Source organism: Balaenoptera musculus, chromosome 11 (assembly GCF_009873245.2).
Source record: "Balaenoptera musculus isolate JJ_BM4_2016_0621 chromosome 11, mBalMus1.pri.v3, whole genome shotgun sequence".
Lineage (NCBI taxonomy): Eukaryota > Metazoa > Chordata > Mammalia > Artiodactyla > Balaenopteridae > Balaenoptera > Balaenoptera musculus.
Window position 1 is genome coordinate 67,773,850 of NC_045795.1, and position 25,120 is coordinate 67,798,969.

General features: G+C 60.4%; 1 protein-coding gene across 13 annotated transcripts in view; it reads left to right on the plus strand.

The window, feature by feature from the left end:
* Positions 1-3,277: 3,277 nt before the first annotated feature.
* Positions 3,278-25,120, plus strand: part of STAB1 (stabilin 1) — a 32,693-nt gene continuing 10,850 nt past the window's right edge. For 9 of the 13 annotated variants that reach the window (XR_005021907.1, XM_036869573.1, XM_036869576.1 and 6 more), the window contains exons 1-34: positions 3,777-3,928; positions 4,434-4,562; positions 5,093-5,254; positions 5,637-5,797; positions 8,610-8,740; positions 9,060-9,207; positions 13,417-13,553; positions 13,895-14,010; positions 14,215-14,300; positions 14,372-14,441; positions 14,832-14,927; positions 15,196-15,306; positions 15,549-15,745; positions 15,979-16,109; positions 16,282-16,409; positions 16,690-16,769; positions 16,971-17,108; positions 17,249-17,389; positions 17,540-17,602; positions 17,901-18,014; positions 18,091-18,462; positions 18,861-19,019; positions 19,439-19,501; positions 19,737-19,832; positions 20,055-20,141; positions 20,663-20,774; positions 21,228-21,414; positions 21,524-21,617; positions 21,728-21,886; positions 23,240-23,335; positions 23,895-23,990; positions 24,123-24,170; positions 24,335-24,465; positions 24,637-24,748. Coding sequence is in view for 12 of the 13 variants with exons in the window: in XM_036869573.1 (XP_036725468.1) it covers positions 3,892-3,928; positions 4,434-4,562; positions 5,093-5,254; positions 5,637-5,797; positions 8,610-8,740; positions 9,060-9,207; positions 13,417-13,553; positions 13,895-14,010; positions 14,215-14,300; positions 14,372-14,441; positions 14,832-14,927; positions 15,196-15,306; positions 15,549-15,745; positions 15,979-16,109; positions 16,282-16,409; positions 16,690-16,769; positions 16,971-17,108; positions 17,249-17,389; positions 17,540-17,602; positions 17,901-18,014; positions 18,091-18,462; positions 18,861-19,019; positions 19,439-19,501; positions 19,737-19,832; positions 20,055-20,141; positions 20,663-20,774; positions 21,228-21,414; positions 21,524-21,617; positions 21,728-21,886; positions 23,240-23,335; positions 23,895-23,990; positions 24,123-24,170; positions 24,335-24,465; positions 24,637-24,748 (4,188 nt within the window). In the remaining variant the exon portion in view is untranslated. Of the gene's footprint in view, positions 3,292-3,776; positions 3,929-4,433; positions 4,563-5,092; positions 5,255-5,636; positions 5,798-8,609; positions 8,741-9,059; positions 9,208-13,416; positions 13,554-13,894; positions 14,011-14,214; positions 14,301-14,371; positions 14,442-14,831; positions 14,928-15,195; positions 15,307-15,548; positions 15,746-15,857; positions 16,110-16,281; positions 16,410-16,689; positions 16,770-16,970; positions 17,109-17,248; positions 17,390-17,539; positions 17,603-17,900; positions 18,015-18,090; positions 18,463-18,860; positions 19,020-19,438; positions 19,502-19,736; positions 19,833-20,054; positions 20,142-20,662; positions 20,775-21,227; positions 21,415-21,523; positions 21,618-21,727; positions 21,887-23,239; positions 23,336-23,894; positions 23,991-24,122; positions 24,171-24,334; positions 24,466-24,636; positions 24,749-25,120 lie in introns of those variants that run through there. The other 4 variants (XM_036869579.1, XM_036869580.1, XM_036869584.1 and 1 more) reach the window with 3 other exon arrangements.

A 25,120-nucleotide genomic window follows, 5' to 3' on the forward strand; every position in this document is an offset into this window, starting at 1 on the left:
CACTTTCTACAAGGTGGCGGGCGGCTGCCAGGAGCGCAGCCAGGGCTGCTTCCCTGTGTACCTGGTCTACAGTGACAAGCGCATGGTGCAGACAGCCGCCGGGGACTACTCGGGCAACATCGAGTGGGCCAGCTGCACGCTCTGCTCCGCCGTGCGGCGCTCCTGCTGCGCACCCTCCGAGGCTGTCAAGTCTGCTGCCATCCCCTACTGGCTGCTGCTTACACCCCAGCACCTCAACGTCATCAAGGCCGACTTCAACCCCATGCCCAATCGCGGCACCCACAACTGCCGCAACCGCAACAGCTTCAAGCTTAGCCGTGTGCCGCTCTCCACTGTGCTTCTGGACCCCACACGCAGCTGCACTCAGCCGAGGGGCGCCTTCGCGGACGGCCACGTGCTTGAGCTGCTTGTGGGCTACCGCTTTGTCACCGCCATCTTCGTGTTGCCCCATGAGAAGTTCCACTTCCTGCGCATCTACAACCAGCTGCGGGCCTCACTGCAGGACCTGAAGACTGTAGTCATCGCCAAGACCCCTGCAACCGGGGGCAGGCCTCAGAGCCCCCCTGTGGATGGCCAGCCTGCCGAGGACGGGGCCCGGTAAGACTGAGCATGGGCTTTTGGGGGCCGGGGGCGGGAGGCTGGCTGAGACCACTTACCTCACCCAGATCTCCAGCACCCCCTCAGCATTGCCTTTGGCTCCCTCAGGCTTGGTGCTGGGCTGCTCCTTATCTCCCAGGGCTTCAGAAGAGGCCCAGGAAAGCTGTCCTTCCACAAAGCCAGGCTGGCCCAATTCTCTGCCACTTAGAGTCCTGTGTGGCTGGGTCCCCAGGCTCCTGCTCCCACCTTGCCTGGCCCTCTCCACTGGGTCCAAGCATGGCCTCTAGGCATCACCCACGCCTCCTCGCCTCCAGGCTCGCAGTCCCGTGGCTGGCTCTGTGAGCTAGGGGGCTGCTTCAGGCACCACCTGCCTCTGACCCCCAGCTCCAAGCCCGTACCCTTTGGTGAGCCACACATGCCTTCTCAGGAAGACGTGTGTTGCTCAGGGGCCCTCTCTGTGTGTAATTTTGTGAGTCCATTCCAAAGGAAGCTGTTGGCTGAGAGCAGCAAGGTCTGAGTGTGTGAGCTGGGTGGTCACTTTGTGCAAAACTCCTTTTCTTCTGGGGGGAGACTGAAGTGCAGAGAGGGGAGGAGTTGGCAGCCCTGTCCTCTTCTTTTTTTTTTTTTTTTTTTTAATTTATTTTTGGCTGCGTTGGGTCTTCGTTGCTGCATGCGGGCTTTCTCTAGTTGCGGTGAGCGGGGGCTACTCTTCATTGCGGTGCACGGGCTTCTCAGTGTGGTGGCTTCTCTTGTTGCGGAGCACAGGCTCTAGGCATGTGGCTTCAGTAGTTTGCAGCACGCGGGCTCAGTAGTTGCAGCTCGTGGGCTCTAGAGTGCAGGCTCAGTAGTTGTGGCGCACAGGCTTAGTTGCTCTGCGACATGTAGGATCTTCCCAGACCAGGGCTCAAACCCGTGTCCCCTGCATTGGCAGGTGGATTCTTAACCACTGCGCCACCAGGGAAGCCCAGCCCTGTCCTCTTCTTCCTTACTCTCCTTCACCTGCTCCTGCCCCCGAGCCTGGCTTCCCTCAGGGCCGCCTGGGGTTGGCATATAGTGGCTTGTGGGGGCCATGGTCACACTCACAGGTTCACCCGTGCCTGGGGCTCAAGAGGCGCCCTGTGCCCTTCAGGGTGCCCCTTTCTCCTGTTACTGCTCCCAACTTCATGTATGCTGGGGCTTCCCTACCTGGGCAAGAAAACCCTTTGTTTGTTGGCCTTCCTGTCCAATGAGACATGGTGTAGCTCACTTCCTCTTCCATCCTGGTGGACAGTGGAGACCCTGCCCTCACCCCAGCATCTCACAGGGCATTCCTTCTCTGTCCAACCCAGCCCCTCAACTCATGCTTCCCAAAGTCATCCAGATATTCCTGGCTGAATCAGGGAGCCCTCTTATGCCCAGCTCAAGTTCCATGCTCTCCATAGAGACCCTTGATGCCTCCAGGTACTGGAGAGCCGCTTATGCCAGAGGCGGCCTTGCATGGCCACTCTCTGTCTCCCTGCCCCTATGATGAGGCTTCAGATGGTGACCTTTGTCTCAGTTTCCCTGCACCCCCAAGCCTGGCTGGACCCTCCCCACAGTAGGGACTGCATGCAGAAAGCAGGCGCTCTGCTTCACCCCAGCAGATGCATCTCTGCCCCAAGACAGCAGGAGGACAGCCCAGAGGGCTTGGGGGCATTTGGCCCAGTGCCAGATCAGGGCCCCAGGGATCTCTTTCAGCAGCTGGACTGTCCAGTTGAGAGGATGACATCCAGGACTCCCCACCAACATGAGCTTGGGCATGTAGGCTGGTGGCAGGGAGCTCCAAACCTCTATGAGGGTTCTTTCTGAGCACTGTTTGATCTCATGCTTGGAACAGACCAGAGAAAACCCAGTGTGGCCACATGCAGTGGTGGCTGAGTGGGGTGAGATCCTGGGCTACCTGAGGAGGCCTCAAAGGCAAACGGAGGAGCAGTTTGAGTATTTGGTTCTCAACTCCGTGTTCCCCAAGGTCCCAGCCCTGGGCACCTTGGTCCGTGCTCTGGACTCTGTAGTGGCATTTCTGACACCTTTACCACCTTCTCAAAATGATTTTTCAGCCCATGAGCCACATCTGTCTTTCTCAGCCCTGCCCTATCTTCCCATCTCCCCCGCAAGAGAAAGGGCCCCGGCACTTTCTTTCTGCTGTTTGGTCTTCCCATAAGGAACCAAGATGAAATCCCCAGATGACCCCAGAGGTGGTGTGTGGTACGTGCGTTTCCCTCACACTGAGGTTACACGTGGGATGTGAATCTGCATTTGGGACTCACGTGTTAATATGGTTTTTCTTGGGGGACTGGGAGATGCAGCAATGAGCAGCATCTCCAGGAGGTCCCGGCAGAGGCTCCAGCTCCAGCCCCAGCCCCAGCGGATGTCCCAGCTCTAACCCCGCCAAAGACCCCAGCTCCGGCAGAGCCCTCAGTGCCAGCTTTGGTCCCAGCGGAGGCCCCAGCCTCAGCAGAGACCCCTTCGGAGGCCTCAGTGGGGGCCTCGGCCCCGGCAGCGGAGGCCGCAGCACAAGTGGAGGCCCCCGCCCAGTACCCAAGCGACCACTTGATCCGGTCCACGTCGGAGGAGAATCAGATCCCCTCGCACCTGCCCGCCTGCCCGTCGCTCCGGCACATCGCCAGCCTGCGGGGGAGCGCCATCGTTGAGTTCTTCCACAGCAGCGTTGCCGAGGTAGGGCCAGCGCGCCTGTGGAGGAAGGTGGCACTGTCGTCCTGGGGCCCCGGCAGGCTCACCCTGGGGTCAGCCTCAGGTTCCCAGACTTATGTGTGCTGGCTTTTCCCCCAGCTTCAGCTGTTCACAGCTTTGAGGACCTGAGTAGGGAGAACCTGGGGTGCCCTCCCCTGGCCAGTTGTTCCCTCCATCACCGCCTCCTCCTGCGGCTATTCCTAGCCTCGGGCCCTGGGCAGACCCCACGGCACACCGTCTCCCATCCCTCACCTCCGCTCTGCTTCAGAGTTTATAAATACGTTGACGAGACACAGTAGAGGTCCCACGCCTCCCCATCCAAGGCTGTGGGCCCGTCCCTGGGACGGCAGGTCACTGGGTAGTGGGGCTGGCAGAGGCCACCCTCCGCAGAGGCGTGGAGGAGGAGCTGTGTGCCCCGGCCGCCCTGCTCTCCTGCAGGCCCCAACCCGGCCCCTCTGTGTCCAGTGGAAAACGAGGAGCTGCGGCCACCTCCTGTGGTCGTCGGTGGTGTTCTACCAGACCCCGGGCTAGAGGTGACCGCCTGCGTGCTGCTCTCCACCAAGGCCGTGTACTTTGTGCTGCACGATGGCCTCCGCCGCTACTTTCTCGGAGCCGCTGCAGGGTGGGCACTGGGGGCCTGAGGGGATGGGCGGGGTTTCTGTCTCTAGAGCCCTTGTGCCACGTCAGGCAGCAGCGATTTGGCTGCACTGGGCCGAGAATCTCTTTTCTGAGGAAGGGGGGTGATGACAGCACTCTCCTCCTGGAGCTGTCACGTGGGATGCGAGGCCAGGCGTGAAAGCGCCCAGTAAGGCCCCGTGAGTGCCCGGGACCCAGGCGTGCTGGGGGGATGTTGGGCAGCCTCTGCCCCTTGGGGCCTTGGTGGGCACCTTAGCCAGTGCCCTGTCCTAGGGCTCCTGGTGTCTCCAGCGCACCAGGCAAGGCTCAGACTGTAGAACACGTTTCCCCGAGGCCATGTGTGCTCAGAGGTGGCGGGGGCTCCTCGCCAGGCCTCAGTGGACCAGGCCATCAAGGGGGCCCGTTCCTGCTCCAGGCAGCTGCACACCTGGGAACCTTGTGCTCACCCAGCACGGCCGCCACCACGTTCGCTCCCTTTCTGTCTATCACAGATTTCTGGCATCAGAAAAACGCCGACTACAACAACAGTCCCTTCCACATCTCTCAGTGCTTTGTTTTAAAACTCAGCGACCTGCAGGTAGTCAATGTTGGACTCTTCGACCAGTATTTCCGGCTGACGGGTGAGTGGTCACTGTGCTTTTGTCCTATTTTGGGTGAAGGCCAGTGTCACCAGTGGGCTTCCACCTTCATATGTGGGTGCCTTATCGCAGGCAGAGTTTATCTGCTCACAAGCCAGTTCACCGGAGCGGGAGGAAGCAGCTTCAGGAACTGCTGAGAGGGCAGAACTCACCCCGCAGGACTTGGAGCGAGAGGCTGGGGACAGAGGCGGCAAAGTGCTGGGTGGGCGGGCAGAGTGGGCCCTGGGCTCACGGGCAGGATGTTTCTGACTCATACTTCCTGAAGAGAGAAAGCTAAGCTCTTTCCCTAATGCCTCTGTATCCCCTTCCAGAAAAATGTTACAGCCCTTCCGGCCTGAGAAATGGCCGTCTCCCCAGGCCCCGTGATGCTTCCTCAAGTGGGTCCTCCTGGCCCTGGCTTTGTGGTCCTCAGGTCCAGGCTGACCTGCTAGAGACTAGAGATGGCTCCAGGGGTGGGGATGGGGCTGGGGGGAGTAGCGGCCTGCAACCGTGCCCGGCCCCTCCTCCCGCAGGCTCCTCTCCGGCGCAGGTGGTTACATGCTTGACACGGGACAGCTACCTGACACACTGCTTCCTCCAGCACCTCATGGCCGTGCTCTCCTTGCTGGAACGCACGCCCTCACCTGAGCCTGTCGACAAAGACTTCTACTCCGAGTTTGGAAACAAGACCACAGGTATCCCCACCCAGCTCGGGTCTCCTCGCCAACCCCAAGGGCTGCAGCAGGCCCCGGAGCAACCTCTCTGCTTCTAGCTCTCTCTCTCTCTCTCTCTCTGTCTCTCTCTCTCTTTTCCTGCGTAGTCAGCTACGGTTTTCCATGGCTTTTCCATGGCAGAGTCTCTGGCCCGGCTAATCCACAACCGTTCAGCATCTCAGTGTCTGCTCTTCTCTGAGCTGCTGGCCTGAGGGTCTCTGCCTGAGGGTGGGGGCTTGGAGCGCTCTCTCCCACTTCTGACAAACACGTGACTCATGCTGATGTCTCTGGGTGGCTTGGGGCTGCTGGTGACCCACCACAGGCCAGTTCCAGGCTGCAGCCCCGGTGGCGTCTCTCTCTGCAGGGAAGATGGAGAACTATGAGCTGATCCACTCAAGCCGTGTCAAGTTCACCTACCCCAGTGAGGAGGAGGTCGGGGACCTGACATTCACTGTGGCCCAGAAGGTGGCTGACCCAGAGAAGGCGCCGTCCCTCAGCATCCTGCTGTACGTGCAGGCCTTCCAGGTGGGCACACCACTGTCTGGGCGCTGCAGGGGCATGTTGCGCCCCAAAACGCTCCTGCTCACCAGCGCCGAGATCTTCCTCCTGGACGAGGACTTCGTCCACTACCCGCTGCCCGAGTTCGCCAAAGAGCCGCCACAGAGGGACCGGTACCGGCTGGACGACGGCCGCCACATCCGGGACCTGGACCGCGTGCTCATGGGCTACCAGACGTACCCACAGGCCCTCACCCTGGTCTTTGACGACGTGCAGGGCCACGACCTCATGGGCAGTGTCACCCTGGACCACTTTGGGGAGGTGCCAGGTGGCCCGGCTAGAGGCGGCCAGGGCCGTGAGGTCCAGTGGCAGGTGTTTGTCCCCAGCGCTGAGAGCCGAGAGAAGCTCATCTCGCTGTTGGCCCGCCAGTGGGAGGCCCTCTGTGGCCGGGAGCTGCCCGTGGAGCTCACTGGCTAGCCCGGGTTGTAGCTGGCCCTTGCCACCCGCCGTGTCTGGCTTGGTGTCCACTCAGGGCCGGGAAGCAGGCTTTCTTTGCTTTTTTAAAATGTTTTCTCTTCTCTTTCGGTACCTTTGTTTGATTGTCCTCCCAGAGAATGTGAACATGTGTGTTCAGTTGGTTCTCAGCCTCCCGCGGATCTGCTGCCTGCCCCTGGTGCCGCGTGGCCAGGCACACCAGTTTCGTGTCTTCTTTCGTGGGACCGTTGTTAACATGTGGCGCCGTGGGTCTGGTTTACTCTTTTACGCGTCCTTTCCCGAGATGTTAAGTCCAGTCTTGTTGCTGTTGCTGTCATTGTGGGCACTTGCTGCTAATTATGAAGCTGGCAGCGAAATGCACATTGAAAGCTCCCGCCCCATGCAGTTTTCCAAAGGGGAGGCCTCTCCTGGTCCAGACAAGTGGGAGAGCCCTATGGGGGCAGGAGTCCCCCAGGCCTTGGGACTGAGAGGGCTGGGAGCAGGGGACCTAGAGCTGCCAGCACCAAGTGTGATTCCTGTTGCCTATTTTCTCTAATCCAGTAAAGCCAAGTTTGACACAGTCTGGGTCTTTTATTTCAAGGGCCACTGGGGTCCCAGCAGGGCATTGGTCCAGGGTGTGGTTGGCCTGAGGGGGAGAGGGTACCTAGAGACACAAGAAGGTCTTGGGGGAAAGGAAGAGGGGAGGAGCCTGTGAAGGGCAAAGGGAGCTGCTCTCCCAGGGCCAGATGCTGGATGGGTGTCTGTGGAGCCTGGGACAGGGGAGGTGTGAGGGGATCTTTGGACAGGACCGTGCTGGGCTGTGGCTAAGTCAGGAGCCTCAGGGCAAATGAGAGGAATGAAGCTCCTCAGGTGCCCCCTGGCACACCAGCTGCTGCCCTGCCACCCTCAGATCAGGAATGTCACACCCGACCTGTTGTGAGGGTTAGGCCTGGAGTCTGGGACGGCTTACTCTGTGGGGTCTAGGGGTCTCACCAGCATGGCCTGCAGGGGAGGTGGCCCCAGCGGTGGATAGTGGGGAGGAGGGCTCTGTGCCGTCCGTGTCTGGGTTCATGTCCTGAGAGACGGTTGCTTCAGGGAGCTCTGCTGAGGTAGGACGTGGGATTTCTTTGGGAGCCAGCCCCTGTGCCCAGTCCCTCCTCAACCCATTTCTACCCCATAGCAGGGCCCCTGAGGCCCACTTACTTTCTCTCATCCTGGCCAGTCAGGAGCCTTCGGCCCTAAGGCTGCAGGACCATTTCCGCCCGGTGGTATTGGGGATGGGGGAGGGGCCAGCCGGGTTCCCAGGCCTGCTTCTCCTCATTTTTCCCTTCGTGCCAGCAGAGTGGGGATCCTCGCCTGGAGGACCCATCACCATCAGGAAGGCTGTGGTGGATGGGAGGAGCCACCAAGGGGGTGGTCTCCGCATTCACCTCCCCCCAGCCGGCTCTCAAAGACCAGCCCCATGGCCCCTCAGCTGATGGGGGAGGGGCAGCCCCCGACCAGACCTTTATCAGAGGCCCGTACAGATGGCCACCTGCCTGTCTCCATCTGTTGTGTCCTACATAAATGGGGGTTTATAGACCAGAGGCAGGGTCCACCGCACGTAGGCCTCACCACCTGGACTGCTGTTCCCAGGTCCCACAGCCCAACAGTTAACAGCTGACCCCAGCCTGGGTCCGTGAGGACAGGACCTAATGGGGGGAGTCCGTGCAATGTAGTGGGGGGAAGGGTGCCCCGCAGGCAGCAGACCTGGAGCTGGATCTTCACACTGGTTAGCTGAGTGATCTTAGACAAATTCCCTAGCCCCTTTGAGCGTCCATTTCCGCACCAGTAACAGGATAATAAAAGTGCCTGCGTTCATTCAGCCCACAAATCTGAAGTGAGCATCCATGCGTGAACCAGCCCGACCCCTTCCCTGCTCTCCCATAGCTGACATTCCAGCGGGGGACAGAAAATAAATAAACTAGTGTCAGCTGGTGGCCAGTGCTACGAGGAGGTGAAGGCTGGAGACCTTTGACCTGAGGCTGGACCTTGTGAGTCCTGTGAGGATCTGGGCTAACGGCAGCGCCCAGGGAGCTCGCTCTGTGGTTATGGAGTAGAAAAGCCTGTGGTGGAACAGAGTGGGGGGTGTGGAGAGCAGGCAACCAGGTCAGAGAGGCCGGCCTGGTGTGGAGAGGGGTCCGGGGCACAGGGGGCAAGCCTCAGGGCTGAGTGGAGAACGGATTGGGAAGGGAGGGCTACTGGCAGCAGGGAGGCCCCTCCGGGCGAGAAGGGCGGCGCAAGGACACATGGGGGATGGGGATCCTGGGCGGTGGAGGCCGAGCAGGGCAGGTGAGGGGGAGCCTGATGACTGTCCACTTAACAGGGAGTCGGAGGCCTGCACGTGCCCTCAGCAGCTGGAAAGGTAGAGGCAGACGGACCTGATTCAGAGGCTGCCCTCTCCCCCAAGCACCAGAACCCCCCAGAGCTTCTGAACGAAACATGCTGGGCTTGCAGGTACTTGGGGTGGGGAGTTGTTTGCATCTGCTCCTGAATGTGCTTCACAACCTCTGAAACACCCAAGGCTTGTGGCTAATGGTGGGCTTGGAGGCTGACGCCAGGAGGAGGGTCCCGGGCCAGGAAGCCCCAAGCTGGGCCCAGGCGTCCATGCAGGGGTCAGTGGCCAGCACCTTCCCTTCCGCCTGCAGGCTGCTGATACGCAGGAGGAAATCCTGGCGGGTTCCTGTGGGGGTGAGCTGGCGGGGCCTCCCGGCTGCTTTTAAAGCGCCCGCCCTCCCGCCCTGTCCTGCCCGCCCGCCCTGTGCCTGCCTCCTAGAGCTCGTTCTCCACGCCGGCTGCCCCAGTTCTGTCCTGGACAGCGTGCCCGCCAGCCACCACCAGCCATGGCAGGGCCCTGGGACCACCTCCTGCTCTGCCTCCTGGCCCTCTGCCTGGCAGGCTCCAGCTTCATCGGGGAGCAGAAGGTGAGTGTGAGCCGGTCGCGGGGGACGTGATATCCAGGCCCTCCCAGCCAGTGGTAGGAGCAGGGAGGGAGCGCTCACGGATCAGGCACGGGGCTGAGGACACACAGGGCAGCTGGTTCTTGTCTGACCTTCTCTGACCTTCTCTGAGCTGGACAGAGGGCTGGGCTCTTGTGCCCACCTCCCCAGGCTGAGGTCTGTGTCTCGCTGCTTGGGGTGGCAGGGATGTGTCAGCCTGCCCTCCTCTGTGTCCGGCTAGCCAGCCGGGAGGTGTGGGCAGCCGTCCCAGGTCTCCCCAGCCTGAGGGTGGGGTATACGGAGCCAGGCCCATCCCCCTGCCCAGACTGAGGCCCGGCGTCTCTGTGGCCCTGGCTTGGGGATGGGAGATGTGATCACCCCCAACCCTCGCAGGGCTGACAAACTGAGAGGCTCACGTGGACCATGCGTAGGCGTGCTGGGTGTGTGTGTATGTGTGTGCGCCCGGAGGCAGAATGAGGTCTACTCACCCCGAGTCCCTCTGGGCAAACAGCAGGCAACAATAACACCCTCAAGCCTAAGAGCTGCTGTTCAGGTGAACAGCCCTGGGCACACCCGGCATCATCCCCTCAAGTCATCCCAGCCCCTGAGCAGTGGGCCCTGTTCTCCGCTTGAGGAAGCCAAAACCCAAGGATGATAGAGACAGGTTGGTCCAACTCCAGAGCCACGCTCCAGACCGCCATCTGCGGTTCCCCATCCGGCCATGAGGGAGGAGCCGATGGTCCCAGTGTGTGGCTGTCAGGTCCACATGCACAAGCCCCCTTTGGGATGCCTGTCTGCAGATCCACCGAAGCCCCGTAGTAGGGACATTGTCCCAACTGGAGTTTCTGTAAGAGCCTCCCACCCTAGGCATGGAGACAGAGTCACCTGGCTGGGGCCTGCCTCCAGGTGAAGGACCCTCTCCTGTGAGGCCAAGTTCTCTTGGGGCAGCTGCTAGTGTCCTCAAATCACTAACAGGCAGACTGAGGTCCCGAGAGGAAAAGGACTTGCCCAGGATCCCACTGCCGGGCAGAGCCAGGACAGGAACCCAGGCCCTGTGCCACCTTGGGACTCGCTCTCATCCGCCCTGTGGTCTGGTGAGGGGCCTCACCAGCTTCAGGGCCAAGTCAGGGTTGAGGACGGGCAGATCTGAGGCTGAAAAAGTGACAGTGATGGTGGAAGAGCCAAGGGTTTCAGGCTGTGCTGAGCCCTGCAGGTGGTTCCTGCTCCCTCCCTTCCTCAGTTTCCCCATGTGTACAATGCGAGGGAATTTCGAAGGCCACCTCCTCATGTTCTTGTGACAGGGGTCAATGAGGGGCCTCAGGCTGGGAGTTTTTCCTTGTCACAGACCACCTCTAAGTCTGCCTTCTGGGGCTGAGGCTCGGGCTTAGACATCCTGGGTGGGGAAGAGGGCCCTGGGGATTCTTGTCAGGGACGCAGCAACGCTGGCCTCTCACGCGCCCTCAGTCCCTCAGCACTACCGGCACCTTGTGTAGCACGAGATCCACTGTAAACATTAGGAAACCGAGGCTCTGAGGGGAAGGGACGACTTCTGGGTCACACAGCTGGTGAGGAGCAGAACTCAAACACAGGAAGGTTCAGGCAGTAGAGGCAGAGAAGGCTTCCTGGAGGAGGGGGCTTAGCACCTGTCTATTCAAGTCTTTCACCAGGTGCCTCCTCTGCTAGGTGTATGCTGGTGCAGGTGAAGCCTGTGGTCTCAGGCTGGGGTTTGAAGGGAGAGGGGCATTGATCTTGGGCAAGGGGAAGTAGTTTGGGAGGTCCCTTCCCATCTGAGGGAGTTTGGGTTCTGGGCCCTGGGCCCCAGCTCGGTGGAATTTCTTCCACCTTCTCACAACAGTCTAACACCTCATGTCTCCTCAACTTTCCCAGCAGTGTCTCTATGGGATGCAGACATTGCAAAATCAGTTCTGGATTAGGACAGGGAGGGGAGCAGCACCCGCCTGGCTCAGACGGGTCCCGAGGTGCCCTAGGGAAGAAGGGAATCTGATTCAGCACTCGGCTGGAATCCAGCCTCACTCCACCCAGCGGGACCAGTGGCGAGATTGTTGGCTGGGGCTGGTGCTCCTTCCAGGCCACCAGGCAGAGGGGGCCTGAATGCCCACTTCTGGTGAGATCCCAGAGAGAAGTGTGGCTTGTCCACTGGTTTATCCATCCATCATACATTTACAGATGCAACATCTCGTGAATGAGTGTCCACCCCACCACCAGCCACAAGGCTCCAGCTTCCTCCTGTGCTGGTGACTCACCCCCCACTTGACAGGACCGCCCCCTCTGCACAAGAGTGAGGATAGTGCTCTCTCACTGCCCCTGAGCCCTTATCCAGGGCTGCTCTGAGAACTGGTCCCCGGGCCATTGGCGCTGACGCTGGCAGCTGTGTCTGGCTGGCCAGGTGGCCCTCAGGGGAGCCCATCACCTGCAGAGCCTTTGCCCTGAGCCAGCAGCTGCCTGGCCCTGAAATTACCCAACTTCCTAGTTGCTCCCTGGCTCAGCAAAGACCGAGCCTCAGGGTGGGGAATGAGACCACAACATCCAGCCCCACAGCTCGGGCTGAGGCCACCCGCAGCAACTTCCCTCTTTGCAGACCACAGAGGCAGGAGCGGAAAAGGCCAAATCACAGCAGCTGGGAGAGGCCCTGGGACCTTCATGTACACCAGAAAGTATTGAGGCACTATTTCTCCTTTTCTCTGGCTTTGAGAGCCACACATCTGTGATGTGTTCTAGGAAAGAGATGTTCTGGGTTTACTCCCTTTTGGAGCACAGTGTGTTCAGCACTTTTTAAGATGAGAACTTCTCAGCTTCTCCAGGCCATGGCCCAAGCCCCTGAAAGCTCTCCTCATCAAAATGCACCTTGCTGTGGTCTTTTCTCCCACTGACAACCAAGAGTTTAGCTTCCATTCCTCCAGGGCCAGTGCTGTAGGTTATTGGGACTTTGTTGCCGTAATGGTAGCCCCATTGATGGTAGACTTGGGGGAGCTGTGACAGGCCAGCGAGTGGACTGCAGGCCCAGGGCTTTCTTGGCTCTCAGGTGACCATCTCTTCTCCTGCCCCCACCTCTGTTCTCCATGCAGCAGCCAGAGGGCCCATTTAAAACATAAACGAGTCCTGGGTCTGCTCCGGACTCCGCCTCCCCTCACTGGCCTGGCCTGGCCTGGCCCCAGCCCCTCTCCAGCCTCTCTGCCTGTCTCTGCGTGTCTCTGCCTCATCACACATGGCCGTTTGCTTTTTCCCACTTCGTGACTTTTGTCTCTCCTGTCCCCTCTGCCAGGAGCAGTGACCCTGACCAATTTTCATGCATCCTTCAGGTCCCAACTCAATTGTCACCTCCCCAGGAAGCCACCTGGGCCTCCAGCCTGGGTCTTCTCAGCTCTCTCACTCCCAGCACTGCCCATCCAGTGATGGGCAGTGGACCCCTGGGTCCCGGCTGGCATGTGGGGCTGTGGGCCAGGCCTGGACCAGGGCTCAGGGAATGTGACTGCTTGGCCCAGACTCAGACCCCCTCCCACACGCCTGCTCACACGGGCCAGCCTCGGGCATGGGGCTGGCTGCTGGGTCTCTGACCGCGGGGCACCAGAGAGGGCCCTGGGCTGGCCGAGGGGGTCATTTGGGAGCGAGGTGGGGACGTGCTCAGAGCAGAGTGACAGCTGGAGGGCCAGCCCCATGGCGCATGGCTGAAGCTGTCATCCTGCCTATGCCCAGGGGATGGAGGATGGCGTCGCCATGTTCTCCTCCCCAACAGTGTCAGCCTGTCATTTAGTGTTTATGTTTAAATGAAAGGGGGGAATGAGCACTAGGTTGAGAGTCTAGGTTCAAGTCCCTGGGTGGCTACAGGCGAGGGCCACCCTCCTGGGGTTCAGTTTCCTCCTTTGAATCACCCAGGGTGGAACAAGAGGGCCAGATGCTCTTTGTGTCAGAAGGCAGAGACTCTGAGGCTTCTGGGCGTGCCTCCAGGCCCCCGGGCAGAGGTGTGTGGCTGTGGACATAGACACACACTGTGGCAGGGACAGCCTGTGCCAGGCCGGTTTCCCCCAGACTCAGGGCCTTCCCTGTTCTCACTGCCTCCCCAGTGAAAAGATGGGAAACCAGGGCCTGGAGAGGGGTGCTAGGCCTCGCTGCAATCAAGGGTCAGGGCTGTGTGCAGGGTTCAGGTCCCTCACTCCAAACCTTGCCCATGCCCAGGTACAGTCCAGACGCTGCGACATGAAGACCAAGTTTGTCACTCACATACCCTGCACCCCGTGCCCTGCCATCAAGAAGCGGGTGTGTCCCTCGGGCTGGCTTCGGGAGTTCCCAGAGAAGATCTCACAGGACTGCCGGTGCAGACCCCCACTCCACCCTTGCTTGCTTCCAGGGGTATCCCGTGGGATGGCAGGGGACCAGGAGGGCCTGGCAGGCCTGGGGAGTGAGGGCAGGGACTCACTCATCCACATGTCTGTTGGCCCCTCCAGTAGGACAGAGATAGGCAGGGAGGAAGGAGTAAGAATGCAGGGCAAGTGCTGTTTATTGAGCATCTACTATGGATCAGGCCCTGTGTTCAGCTCAGGGCCAGGCGTGAAGGGGTCGGGGGACCAAGAGCAACAGAACCCAGTGTGGGGAGGCTGGGCTGGAGGCTGCTGGGGGAGCCCCTCCCATCACCCTCCCCATCCTTGGTCCCCAGATATGAGGTCCAGCTGGGGGACTCTTTGTTGTCTGTGAGCGGCTGCAGCCTGGAGTGCTCGAAGGACGTGGTGCAGAAGGCCTGCTGCCCTGGCTACTGGGGGTCCCAGTGCTATGGTATGGGGGAGGGTCCCAGCCTTGCTCCTCATGCCTCAACCCGCCTGCATTCCCCTTCAACTGGCTTATTTAATGGACAGCTGGGCCTCTTGGCTCTGGCTGCCCCAGGGGAGGGACCAAGTCTGGGGCCGCCCAGAGCTGCTGGGGTCAGGTAAATTGAGAGTTCTTGGGGCAGAGCTGAGTTCTAGGCGGGGGGGTCCACAGAGTGCCCTGGGGGTGCCGAGACCCCATGCAACAGCCACGGAACCTGCCTGGATGGCATAGACAGGAACGGGACCTGTGTGTGCCAGGTAAGGGCCCGGTGGGGCTGGGGTGGGGGGCAGTGGAGGGGCTGCACTGACTTGGTGCATCCCTCTGCCAGGAAAACTTCAGCGGCTCAGCCTGCCAGGAGTGTAGAGACCCCAACCGGTTCGGTCCTGCCTGCCAGTCAGGTGAGCGCTGGCCAGGCAGGAGGGTGGGGCCGATGTCCACTTGGGGGCCAGTGGGGACCTAGTCTACAGCCAGCCCCTACCAGACTCCGTCCCAGCCGCTCAGCCTCACACATCCCTTCTAGGGACATGAGCTTTGCTTTATCACATCTCTAACCCCTGCACATGCTGTTCTTGGAGGCCTCCTCCAGGAAGCCTTCCTTGAACCTTCTGGCTAGCCCAGGTGCCTGCCCTGGGCTCCCACCACTCCTCTGGTCCTGCACCACAATTCTGTATTCTTGAGGTTGTGCCTGCTGGAGCTGAGTTCTGGAGATGCAGAGGGCAGGGACTCGATGTCCCTGTGTGCCCCTGGCTGAGGCTGGGGTCCCACCTGTCCCTGCGTGTCCCTCCCAGTCTGCAGCTGTGTGCATGGCGTGTGCCGCCATGGGCCACTCGGGGATGGAAGCTGCCTGTGCTTTGCTGGATTCACTGGACCCCACTGTGACCAAGGTGAGCAGCTGCTGGGGTAGCCAGTCTTTAGTGGCCAGAGCAGGAAAGGCTGACAGGGTGAAGGATGGGGCCTGAGCCTCAGCAGGACCTCGCCTGCAGCCTCCCTCGGGGGAGGGGGTGTCATCTGAAACCTTAACTGCCCAGAGGCCCAGAGAGGATGGGGCCCTGGCCAGGGTCACACAGCAAATTAGGCAGAGCATCTTCGCTCCTGTGTTCCTTCCCAACCTGGGACTTTGAGCTGCTGTGATACTCTCCTTTCTCTACTCAGAGCTCCCCGTCTGCCAGGCCCTGAACTGTCCTCAGAACTCCCAGTGCTCTGCAGAGGCCCCTACCTGCAGCTGCCTGCCTGGCCACACCCAGCAGGACGGCGAATGCCTAGGTAAGTCTGGGATCTAGAGGCCAGGAGCCCCAGCTCAGGGTGAGCATCCTTTTAAACCAGCAAGTACGATCTGGCCTTTTACAGGGAGGGGGAACTGTCCCTGAGGGAGGGAAATAGGGCCTGTCCCCAAGGTCTAGATCAGCCTGTTCACCCCATCCCTGGGCCAACCTGGATAGAGGCTGTGGAGGAGATGGGCCTCCTGGGTGCTCGTCTCACTTGGGCTCTTACCACTGCCCCGGCAGCCCCTGACCCCTGCCAGCCGTCGCCCTGCTCCCCAGTTGCCCAGTGCTCCGTGAGCCCCAGGGGGCAGGCACAGTGTCGCTGCCCTGAGAACTACCATGGGGACGGAACAGTGTGTCTGCCCCAGGACCCATGCACCACCAACAACGGCGGCTGCCCCAGCAACTCCACCTTATGTCTGTACAAGAGGCCAGGACAGGTGAGCTGGGGCCCTGGGCTGGGCCTGCCCCGCGGTCCCCCAGCTCGCATGGGCTGTGGGACAGTCGCGGGCCTCCTAGGAGCCTAAGCTGCCCCATTTGTTAAATGGGAAGAGAATGACAGCCCGCTTCTGGGCGGGTGGCTGTGAGGACCCAGCAGAGCTCTGTGGGTGTGGCAGACGCCAAGGTTCTCACGGACGTGGTGTCGTCCTCCCTCCCCTCCCGGGTGGGCCAGGCCACCTGCTCATGTAAGCCAGGCCTGGTCAGCACCAACCACAATGCCTCCGCGGGCTGCTTCGCCTACTGCTTCCCCTACTCCTGTGACCGGTCAGCCACCTGCCAGGTGACCCCTGATGGAAAGACCAGGTGAGCACAGGTGCCTTGGGCTGGGCACCAGGGGCAGAGCAGAGAGAGTGGACTTGGCAGGGGCAAGTTTGTGCCTGTGTGCACTTCAAGGGCCCTGTGGGGATGGTGGGTGAGGGCCAGAAGGGGGACCTGGCCACGCCCCCGCCCTGACCAGTTCTACCCATGCCCCCAGCTGTGTGTGCAAGGAGGGCGAGGTGGGAGATGGGCGTGCCTGCTACGGCCACCTGCTTCACGAGGTGCAGAAGGCCAGCCAGACGAGCATGACGTTACTGCGGCTGAGAGTCGCCTTTGCCATGCTGGGTGTGTGACCCCCGCCACTCGCCTGAGACCCCGCCCCTCACACCCAGCATCCTTGGCAGACTCTCCAGAGATGCCTTATTTCTCTGCCCAAGAGCTGTGGAAGCAGAGAATGGGCTGTGGTGGGGTGCATGATGGAGGTGGGAGCTACCCCCCCAGATCCTGATGTCCCTACTTACCCTAGATCTAGACCCAGCGCTCCCCCACCTCAACTCTCCAAAACCCAGGACTGATGGCTGAGGGCCTCCCAGACCCATTCTGATGCACCCTCTCCTGCCCCCAGACCAGGGCTGCCGGGAGATCCTCAGCACGTCGGGCCCATTCACCGTGCTGGCACCGTCCATATCCTCCAGGACCATGAACGTGAGCCCCTGCCTGTCGAGGAGTGGGCCTCCTCCCTGGACCCTGCCCTAGACTTCAGGGCCCTGAGAGTGTCCCCAGTGCACACTCTAGGGGACTGAGGCCTGGGAGGCCTCCTGTCCCCTCCGTTGCTTGGGCAACGGTCCCTGAAGAGGACTGCCTGCCCTGGGCCCACTCGGCACCCCCGTCCCCTTGTGCCCACAGGCATCCCTTGCCCAGCAGCTCTGCAGACAGCACATCATCGCAGGGCAGCACATGCTGGAGGAGTCAGGGACCCAGCCTACACGCAGGTGGTGGACGCTGGCTGGACAGGAGATCACCGTCACTTTCAGCCGCTTCAGGGTAAGCAGGGACTTCAGCCTGGGGACCAGAGGAGTCATAGTTGGGAAACACAGCCTGGGAAAAGGTGTGGAGGTGGGACAGAGCCTCAGGACAAGGGGTGGGTGTTTGGAGTCTGAGCCAGAGGTCTCATGTCTCAGCAGAAATACACCTACAAGTACAAAGACCAGCCCCAGCAGACATTCACCATCCACAAGGCCAACTACCCAGCAGCCAATGGCATCTTCCACGTGGTCACTGCCCTGCGGTGGCAGCCCCCACCAGAGCTCCCTGAGGACCCCAAGGTAAGCTAGTGCCTTCCCCTCCCCCTGCCCTGTGCCCCTGCGTGGCCTCTGACCCGCACTGAGTTCGGAGAGGGGGACAGGGCAGTTCTGGGCAGGGCTGGAGCAGAGCTCCTTCCCCTCTGGGGCCCTCATGCTCATCCCTTCCTACAGAGGACCATCGGCCAGATCCTTGCCTCCACTGAGGCCTTCACCCGGTTTGAAACCATCCTGGAGGTGAGTCTGGGCGAAAGGTCCTAGCACATCTGATCTTTTGGGCCAGGACCCCTCATTACCCAGAATCTTCCCCACAGTGATCTGGGCTTCTGGAGTAGGACGGGCCTTTGCCCACACCCCCATCCTAGAACCTGCCCATCAGAATCCTGAGGCTCTGTGGTAGCATGAACCCATTGCCAATGTCACCCACTTACTTTTGGTGGGTGTTCCCTGCAGACCAAGGGCAGCAGGGCCCAGGCAGGACTTAGAGGTAAGAGTTGGCCACGGAACCCCCTGAGCCTCCTTCTCACCGCCACAGAACTGTGGGCTGCCCTCCTTCCTGGATGGCCCTGGGCCCTTCACAGTCTTTGCCCCCAGCAATGAGGCAGTGGATGGCATGCGGGACGGCCGCCTGGTCTACCTCTTCACAGCGGTAAGCTTGTCAGGGAGAAGGGGCCAGGGATACAGGCTCAGAGCCTCTAGCAGCCAATCCCTCTCTCTCCTGCCAGGGTCTCTCCAAACTGCAGGAGCTGGTGAGGTACCATGTCTATAGCCACGGCCAGGTGAGAGGTCCTCTGGGAGGGTGGCTGGCTTACACCTGCCAATGGGCTGTCAGAGGGTTTGTCTGCAGATTCCAGTCTTCTGGGGGGCCCCTTCTCCTCTCCCCACCCATCTGGACTCTACAGGACAGAGGAGAGCCTGGGGACCAAGGTGGTAGCTGCGAGTCACCTGGGCAGGACTGGGTGTGGCCCCAAGGTTGGCTAGTGCCCGGCCTAAGGCCACTCTCTCCTCCACCCCAGCTGACTGTTGAGAAGCTCATCTCCAAGGGCCGGGTCCTCACCATGGCAAACCAGGTCCTGGCTGTGAATATCTCGGAGGAGGTGAGCTCCATGAGCACCAGGGATGGACTGGTGGAGGGGCTGGTGATGACCAGCCAGGTGTCAAGCCTCTTTCAGACCTGGCTTCGTGCTCCGAGCCCTGCAGTGGGCATGCCCTGGTGGGGGGTCATATGGGAACAGGCACAGATCAAATCCCTCTCCCGGGGCCCAACAAGCTGGGAGGGCTCCAAAGAGGAGGAGGGTGAGCACATGGGCAGGGGGAGGGGCTCCATGTGGCAGAAACCACGTGGGTCAGGGTGCAGAGGCTGGAGCGGTTCTGCCAGAGCAAGAGACGTTGCCAGGGAGCGGGTGAAGAGGTGGCTGGCAGGCTGGGCCTCTGACAGTGTGCTGAGTGCAGGGGCGGGGACTGGGCCAAGGATGCACGCTGGGCTTCGCCACAGGGGCGCATCCTGCTGGGGCCTGAGGGGGTCCCCCTACGGAGAGTGGATGTGCTGGCTGCCAACGGCGTCATCCACATGCTGGAGGGCATCCTGCTGCCCCCGACCATCCTGCCCATCCTGCCCAAGCTCTGCAACGAAGAGCAGCACAAGGTCGTGGCGGTAAGCGCCCGGGACCCCAGCGCTGCTTGTGTTGGGGTCATCTTCCCAGGGAGAGGTGCCATTTTCTAGTTCTCCTCAAATGAGTGGGTGGCTCTGGGGCTCGGGCGCAGGCCCCAGTTTCACCTGGACGCCCCACACCCAGCCCTCAGCAGTCCTCCTGATGGTCCCTTTGCCGTCACTCACGCATCTACAGCCCTGTTCCCAGCCTCCCTGCCCAGACCTGTGATGCCCTCACACTGAGCTCTCCTGCTCCAGGGCCTTTGCCCTTGCTCTTCCCTCTGCCTGGAACACCATCCTCTGGCCCTCCTGTGGTGACTCTTCTCATACCTCAGGCCTTGGCTGAGTGCCTCTTTCTTAGGGTTTGCTAAATAAATAAACCATGACTAACCCTTCTCCCTTCCTCCCCCTACCCTGCCCAGGGCTCCTGTGTGGACTGCCAAGCCCTGAACACCAGCATGTGCCCCCCCAACAGCATGAAGCTGGTGAGCATCCCTTGACCCAGCTCTCAGGGCTGACTCCTGACTGCCCCGCGAGGTTTCTGCCCTGGGTCAGGGTGGGGAAGTGGGGCTGGGAGGCTCAGCTGGACCTGGAGGCTCAGCCCCACTGACAGGGGAGGTGCCGGGCCCAGGGGGCCAAGGACCCTTGACCAGGGCTGCCTGGTGAAGGGGGCCGGCCCAAGACCCCTGCCTGCTGACCAGCCTGGTACGGCTCACCCAGGACATCTCCCCTGAGGAGTGTGTCTACATCCATGACCCTACTGGGCTGAACGTCCTGAAGAAGGGCTGCGCCCACTACTGCAACCAGACCATCCTGGTGAGCCTGGGCACGGGGCACTTGCTTCTCCTCTGGAGCCCCCAGGCTGGGGCTGGGTGGGGTGCCATCCTCAGCTGTGCTGCATCCTAATGGTGGAAAAGGTGTCACAGAGGGGCCTCGCCCACCCCCTTGCTCTAGATATGGCACCAGGGAACAGAAGCAACCTGGGCCGGTGGGTCGACATGGCTCCCGACGGACCCTCAGATGTGTTCTCTCTTACAGAAACCTGGCTGCTGCAAAGGGTTTTTTGGGCCTGACTGTGTGCAGTGTCCTGGGGGCTTCTCCAACCCCTGCTATGGCAAAGGCAACGTGAGTCCCCTCCTGCTCTGGAGTGAGGGGTGGGGGAGATAGGGGCTCCTTTCTGAGTTGGCCGGTGACTGGCTGTATGTCTGAGCAAAGCCTGCCCCTCTCTGGTATTGGGTTCTTCACATCGAGGCAGTGGAAGTTGGACCAAATTATATTTACTTTCATTAGAATCAATTAATTAGATTGTTACATCTATTTTCATAAGGGCTATTTGTCAATAGTTTTTTTGTGTGTGTTGTATTTTTGCCATTTTGTAATATCACAGTTGATTTAGCACCTGGCTATGGAGGAACACAGGAGTTATGTGTTTCTAGGTTAAGCAGAAGTCACCCATGAAGCTTCCAGGGCGAGGTGCCTTTTAGGGGCTAGTTCTTTGGCAGCATCAGTGATTTGGAAGGTCTCTTCCAGCAGGAGGTCTTCTAGGGGGAGCAGGAGCTCACAGCCTGTGGAGAGAAGGGGTGTTAGGGAAGAGAATGTGGATAATCCCCTCCCCGTGACTGCTCTTGCCTCCTGCCCACCCCCAGTGCAGTGATGGGGTCCAGGGCAGCGGGGCCTGCCTCTGCTTCCCAGACTACAAGGGCATCGCCTGCCACATCTGCTCCAACCCAAACAAGCATGGAGACCAGTGCCGGGAAGGTGGGTGATCCTGGCCTAGGCCACCTGCCAGGGAGAAAAAGGGTCTCTTAGAAGTGGGGCTGGGGACTCCCAAGAAGGGAAATAGAACCTCAGGAAGAAGGGTTCAGTCCAGAGATTATGGAGAAGGTTTTGGAAACACAAGAGTAGATGTCTCTTTTATCCATGCCGGGAAGAGAGCCACAGTTTAACCTAAAGCATGCAGGATTTAGGTCAGACATACAGAAGAACTTTCCGATGGTGGTGTTGGGAGCAGGGCAGCTAGAATAGGGTGACTGAAAGCAATGAATGCCCCCCTCTCATTTCTTCCTCCCTCCCGAATCTGGGATGACCTGATTTTGACCCTGCAGTCAAATCTATTCTGGCTGCCCCATTCCCAGCATTGCCCAACTGCATCCTGGCTCCCAGCCAGCCCTGCCTCAGCCTCAGTTTCCCTGCTCCATCTCCTCCCTGCAGACTGCGGCTGTGTCCACGGTCTATGTGACAACCGTCCAGGCAGTGGGGGGGTGTGCCAGCGTGGCACATGTGCCCCAGGCTTCAGTGGCCGCTTCTGCAACGAGTCCACAGGGAACTGTGGGCCCACAGAACAGGCCCAGCAGTGCCACCTGCATGCCCGCTGCGTTAACCAGGGGGATGTTGCCAGGTGAGGACGTGCGCTTCCTCTCTGCTGCGTCTGTGACTGCACTTGTCAGTTTGCTCACAGCTTCCAGAGGCTTACTGGAGGCTCCTCATTCACCACCCCCCACCCCCAGGTGTCTCTGTCTCGATGGCTTTGAGGGTGACGGCTTCTCCTGCACACCCAGCAACCCCTGCTCTCGCCCAGACCGTGGCGGATGCTCGGAGAATGTGAGTCTGGCCCCTTCCTTGAAGTCCTGACCCACGGGCTCGAGGTGGGACTCCCTTGCCCTCAGCCTGCCGCCCTGCAGCCCTGAGTCATTTATCTGTGGCTCTCACAGGCTGAGTGTGTCCCTGGGGCCCCAGGCACCCACCACTGCACGTGCCACAAGGGCTGGAGTGGGGACGGTCGTGTCTGCGTGGCCATCGATGAGTGTGAGCTGGATGTGCGAGGCGGCTGCCACGCTGACGCCCTCTGCAGCTATGTGGGACCCGGGCAGGTGAGGCTCGACCGGCCTTGAGAGAGCAGGGTGGGGGTCTCCATCCTGGGGGGGACTCTTCCCCCTAGCCCATCTGACTCTAGCAATGTCTAGGAACTCAAGCTCAGGGTCTCAAACCTCAGACACAAATGAGAATCCAATTCTGAAATGCTGAGTCGTACAATCTGGAAGCAGTGGGCGGGTGCTGGAAGCAATGCGAAGGTTGCAGTAGTTTTAAAGGAAGGCGTGTTCGAGTGCCAGTGTTTTCCAAGTCAGAAGACTGTGACTCCTGTGTCTCAGGGATGAGGACTCCCATAACCAAGAATCAATGAGTTCTCTGCTCTTACGGGCCACTGGGGCCACTGCCTTCTGACAATTAGCTCATTCACCCACTCACTGGTTTCCCACATGTCACCAGGCACTTGTTACATGCTAGTTGCTGTTCTAGATTTAGGAATTCAGTATTGAGCAAAGCAAGAAGAGACACCTGCCCAAGGAGAGTGACATCCCCAAATTTTTAGACTCATGGAAATCCAGCTCTTGGAATTTTGGAGTCTCAGACTCCAGTCACAGGATCTTAGAACCTGGAACCTTCCACGTGAAGCACGTCAGGCCTGGTGAGCCCGAGGACTGGCTGGCATTAAAGAATCTAATATGCAAGTTGGGAGGCCAGGCCTGGCTGCTTCAGGGTCAGCCTCTGTGCGGCCCAGGCTTATGCAGGGATCCATGGGGCTCCCTGTCCTCCTGCCCCATGATGGCCTGGACCACAAGCCGTGGGACCTCAGCAGTGACGCTCAGATGGGCCTGAGAGCTGGAGCTGCGAACTCCATCAGGAGCTTTAAAGTTCAGAACTGAGGGTGGAATAAGCAGTTGTAGATGCCCCTATCGTGCAAAGAAGGGCAACTGAGATCCGGGGAGTCTCACTAGTCACTCACCTGAGGTGTGGACAAGCCCAAGGACACTGGCATTTAGCGGGAAGGATCTGAGCACCCAAGCAGAGTGGCGGGGTTGGAGGGGGGATCCAAGCGGCCATCCCTGGGGCTGGTCTTGGCAAAACCTGCCCACTCATCACACACTGCAGACCTCAACAGCCTGGCTGGGCCCAGGCCTGAGAGCAAAGAGGCCCCAAGGCTCCTGGATGCCCCCTTGCCAATGCCATCACTTCCTCAGGCTCTTCCTGAGAGCCAGTCACTCCTCAGGGCCTCAATCTCTGCATCTGGAACATGGACCTCCAAGGGTGGGCCTGGGAAAAGCTCCTCTGGTGTCTGAGCAGACCACCCCAGGGGAGAGTGCCCATCGGGAGCTGAGCTGTGGAGGAGGAAAGGGTTTCATGCTTCTGGTGAGATGAGGCTCTCTGCTCCCCAACCTCTCCAGAGCCAGTGCACCTGCAAGCTGGGATTCGCGGGAGACGGCTACGTGTGCAGTCCCATTGACCCCTGCCGGGCAGGCAACGGTGGCTGCCATGATCTGGTGAGGGGGTGAGAGGGCTCCAGGCCCAGGGGAGGCTTCAGGGGTAGGCCTTGGCTGCAGCAGTGTCCCTGTCTCTGGTCAGGATTGGGATCTTTCTCAACCTCAAATCCAAACCCTGTCACCTGCTTGCCCACGGGACAGAGCTTTCACCCTCCTTATAAAGACCCCAGCCCCTGCCCTCACCACCCTTGTCCCATGCCCCCAGCGCCACACCTTCGGCCTGGCTAGCTCCTCCTGCTCTCAGCTCAGGCCTCGCCTGGAGGTCCAGGGCCTCCCGGATGCTCCCGCAGCCCTGGACTTCCCTGACCCATCTGCCAGGATGGGTTGGGGTAGCTCACGTCACATGCTCACTGGTCTTGGAGAGTAGGGCTGGGCACACCAAAGGAGCAGCTTGAATACAGACTGGATGGAGGGAGAGACAGATGGTAGGGATGGGTAGCTGGACAAGAGGACAGCAGGAGGATGGGCCAGAGTGAATGGAGAGATGGAGGATGGGTGCTGTCCAGCTTGCCCTGTGGGTGCTGAATGGAGGCCATGTCTCTCTGCCCCGCAACCCCAGGCCACCTGCCGGGCAGTGGGAGGAGGTCAGCGGGTCTGCACATGCCCCCCTGGCTATGGGGGTGATGGCTTCAGCTGCTACGGAGACATCTTCCAAGTGAGTGGTTTCCTGTGCTCGGGGAGGAGTCCTCGTGTGTAATCCGGGGGTGGGGCCGCACTCAGGGTCATGGAGGGAGGGGGCTCAAGTCTGTCCCTAGATTGGTGACTTCACCTTTTTCCCTCCCCTCAGGAGCTGGAGGCAAATGCCCACTTCTCCATCTTCTACCAGTGGATCAAGGTAGGATCAGATGGAATGCTGGGCTTGGGGACTCAGATCCAGGAGGCCACATAACAGCTCTAAGAGCTGGAGGTGGGGGGCAGGCCTGGAGGCTGGGGGAAGTGATCTCAAGGTGGCGGCTGCCTTCGTCACTCCTCCTGTCCCCCCGCACACCATGTGCACAGGGGGCCGGCATCACTCTTCCTGCTGACAGCCGAGTCACAGCCCTGGTGCCCTCGGAGTCTGCCATCCGTAGGCTGAGCCCTGAGGACCAGGCCTTCTGGCTGCAGCCGAGGATGCTACCGCAAGTGGTCAGGTGGGCTGCCACGGCTGGGCTCTGGGAGGGGGCTTTTGTGTGAGACCCAGCCCCTCCCCAGAGGTCCTCAACCTGGCATGTGTCCACCCTTTGGGGTGGAGCCCAGTTCCAGGGGTCTCTGTAGGTTACACTAATCCAGTTCCATGGCCCCCCTAAACTGTGCCCTCTCAGGGCCCATTTTCTCCAGGGCGCCCTGTCTGAGGAGGAGCTGGCCCGGCTGGACGGGCAGAGTGTAGCCACCCTGAGCCCCACCGCACGCTGGGAGATTCACAACATCAGTGGGGTACGTGGTGAACTTTGGGCAGAAGAGGGGACCATACAGGGAAGGGGGGGCTCGAGTGGCTACAGGCTTCCCAGTCCAGGGTCCCCGGCGATCTGATTGGGTCCCCTTGCCCAGCCCAGGGCTGAGCTCAGAGGATGTGCTCAGAACACATTTGCTGCTGGGCGGTGTCTTTAGGCCAGAGTGACTGCCCTGCCAGGGCTTGTCTGTCCATCTTTGTCTGCATGTGCACACCTGGCCCCCTCATGCATGGGCCCCAGTGAGGTTCTGTGTGCCCATCTGGTAGGTCCTGAGTCTGAGGGTGTCCAGGCCAGGTTGGGTGCCTTGTGCCCAGCAACCTCTCTGTTGGTGCTACACGCACTCTTAAGTGTCTAC